The sequence below is a fragment of the Wasmannia auropunctata genome, unplaced genomic scaffold (assembly GCF_000956235.1).
Source record: "Wasmannia auropunctata unplaced genomic scaffold, wasmannia.A_1.0 LD285499.1, whole genome shotgun sequence".
NCBI lineage: Eukaryota > Metazoa > Arthropoda > Insecta > Hymenoptera > Formicidae > Wasmannia > Wasmannia auropunctata.
Genome location: NW_012077391.1, coordinates 1 through 2,069, shown reverse-complemented (window position 1 = coordinate 2,069; position 2,069 = coordinate 1). Strand labels below are relative to the sequence as shown.

General features: G+C 27.0%; 1 protein-coding gene across 1 annotated transcript; it reads left to right on the top strand.

The window, feature by feature from the left end:
* Window positions 1-960: 960 nt before the first annotated feature.
* On the top strand, window positions 961-1,744 carry LOC105461529 (pilosulin-3a-like). Its single transcript, XM_011708030.1, has 2 exons — window positions 961-1,189; window positions 1,571-1,744. Exons 1-2 carry the CDS (start codon window positions 1,052-1,054, stop codon window positions 1,673-1,675), a joined length of 243 nt encoding a protein of 80 aa, XP_011706332.1. The 5' UTR covers window positions 961-1,051; the 3' UTR covers window positions 1,676-1,744.
* Window positions 1,745-2,069: the final 325 nt, after the last annotated feature.

Genomic DNA, 2,069 nt, shown 5'->3' with positions numbered 1-2,069 from the left:
ATCTCGAAAACCAATTGATCAATCAAATCGAGCTAGTGCACACATTTTCAGCATATGCGTGGCTATAGCCCCTACAACGTCAAAGTCAAAATATATATTTTTTTAATTTTTACAACTCTTTAATGGTGAAAAATAATTACAAAAATCGAAATTTAATTTTCAAAATAATGTCATTTTTTTAATTTTCAATATTTTATTCGTTCTGGTACCTGCTACAGCTAAACTCATACTAATTAGGAATATTTTTGATTTTTTTTGTTTTAAATGAACAGAACAGCCAGAATTATGGGAACCGTGGACAATTTATTTTCGTGACCTCAGTACATATTGTATACAGCGCTTATTTACAGTTATTTTTAAATACAAATATTTTGAAACATACAAATATGTATAAATATGTATACATGTATAAATATGTAGAAAAAAAACCCCGTCCTAAAAAAACTTTATACTTTGTTTTTATAAAATTCGCAAAAATAACATAAAAATTTGGCCTCTAGATTAGTAATACCCCCTTAAATCTGAAAGCATGTTTTCCATACGAAAAATTACAAAGTTTGACGGAATGCACGGACTTGATAAAATTTTTCTCAGGGAAGTCATTTGTAGCATTATAAAGCTCGAACCTTTCTCTTTAATTAAAAAAAAAGCAAGTTGTTACGACTTTTTTCATAAAGTTACAGTGTTTAAAGTAACCCTTATTTTTTTCTTATATACTGTCGGCATTACCCGATGTGCATTATAAGGAGATTGGCGATCGGATTTTGCACAAGTGTGTGTGCGCGTGTGTGTTTTATTTTTTTTATTATATATCATTTTTATATCTTTTAAATTACATAAAGTATTATTGCATAAAATAAAAACATTATGATTATGCATATAATATTTATGTATATATATTAAATGTTATTGCAATATAAAATGTTAATACTTTTGTAATAGATACGAATGTCATGTCTAGATCGCGTTTCTTATAGTCTATATAAGCGCTACGCATTGCTGCCAAGAAACGTGTAGGTTAATAGAACTTGAATTTTAATAAATATTAAAAATGCGATTGTCATATCTATTGTTGGCATTTGCCATAATCTTGGTTATAACAATCATGGGAGCACCTGAAGTGAAAGCAAAACCCATTTCCGAAGCTGATGCAATCAGTGAAGCAGATCCACTACGTTGGGGTTCTGCCGTAAGTAATTTCTAAAGTAATTTTTTGAATAATAAATATAATAATATTCTTGCACGTGATTTGGTAATTATAATTTTATGTAAAGAATTCTCTCTCTTTCTCTCTCTCTCTCTTTCTCTCGCATTTGTTAAGGCCCATTTGCATGAGTCGTAAACGCAAAATGCAAACGCAAACGCGGATGTTTTTCTCTTTCTTTTTTTTCGACGTTTCTTTCTTTTTTTCCGTGTTTGCGTTTGCGTTGTGCGTTTACGATTTATGTAGATAGGGCTTTGAGGATTTTATTTCTGCAAATTTCTTTATTTTTAAAAATAATTTTAATTAGAAACATCCAAAATACATTTTTTCTTTGTTATATGAACAAAATTAAATTTCTTTTTTCAGTTGAAAAAAATATTGAAATATTTAAAAATATTAGGAAAAATAAGCTGGAAAGTTCTTCCAAAAGTTGCAGGAGTGGCTGCCTCCAGCCTGATTATCGGCCGATAGTAAAATATAAGGACTCTTTAAAATATATATAACAAAGAAATATATATAGTACTATTTTAGATTTTTAAGAATAATACAAATTGTAATTATATGTCTCTATTATATTATATTTGGTTTTTGTTTCTAAAGTGAGGAAAGATACAAAAAAAATAAAAACAATTAATATGATTACAACATAATCATAGTGTTTTATTTACATAAATTTCATAACATTATATTGTTCTTTGTTATTACTGTTTTAAGTATTTTGAAATTTAGGGTATTTTTTCCTAATTAAATATTTTAGAATTTTTAATTGTTATAAAATAATACTTTTTTTCTTTTAATATCTTTTATAAACAATGTATGTATATTGAATTTGGGGAAATGGCAAATATATATACACACACACACA

Bases quoted from the DNA above. Each gene is read 5' to 3' on its own strand.
- LOC105461529 (XM_011708030.1), top strand. From the start codon at position 1,052: ATGCGATTGTCATATCTATTGTTGGCATTTGCCATAATCTTGGTTATA. The intron at 1,190-1,570 runs GTAAGTAATTTC...TTCTTTTTTCAG, and splicing joins CACTACGTTGGGGTTCTGCC to TTGAAAAAAATATTGAAATA.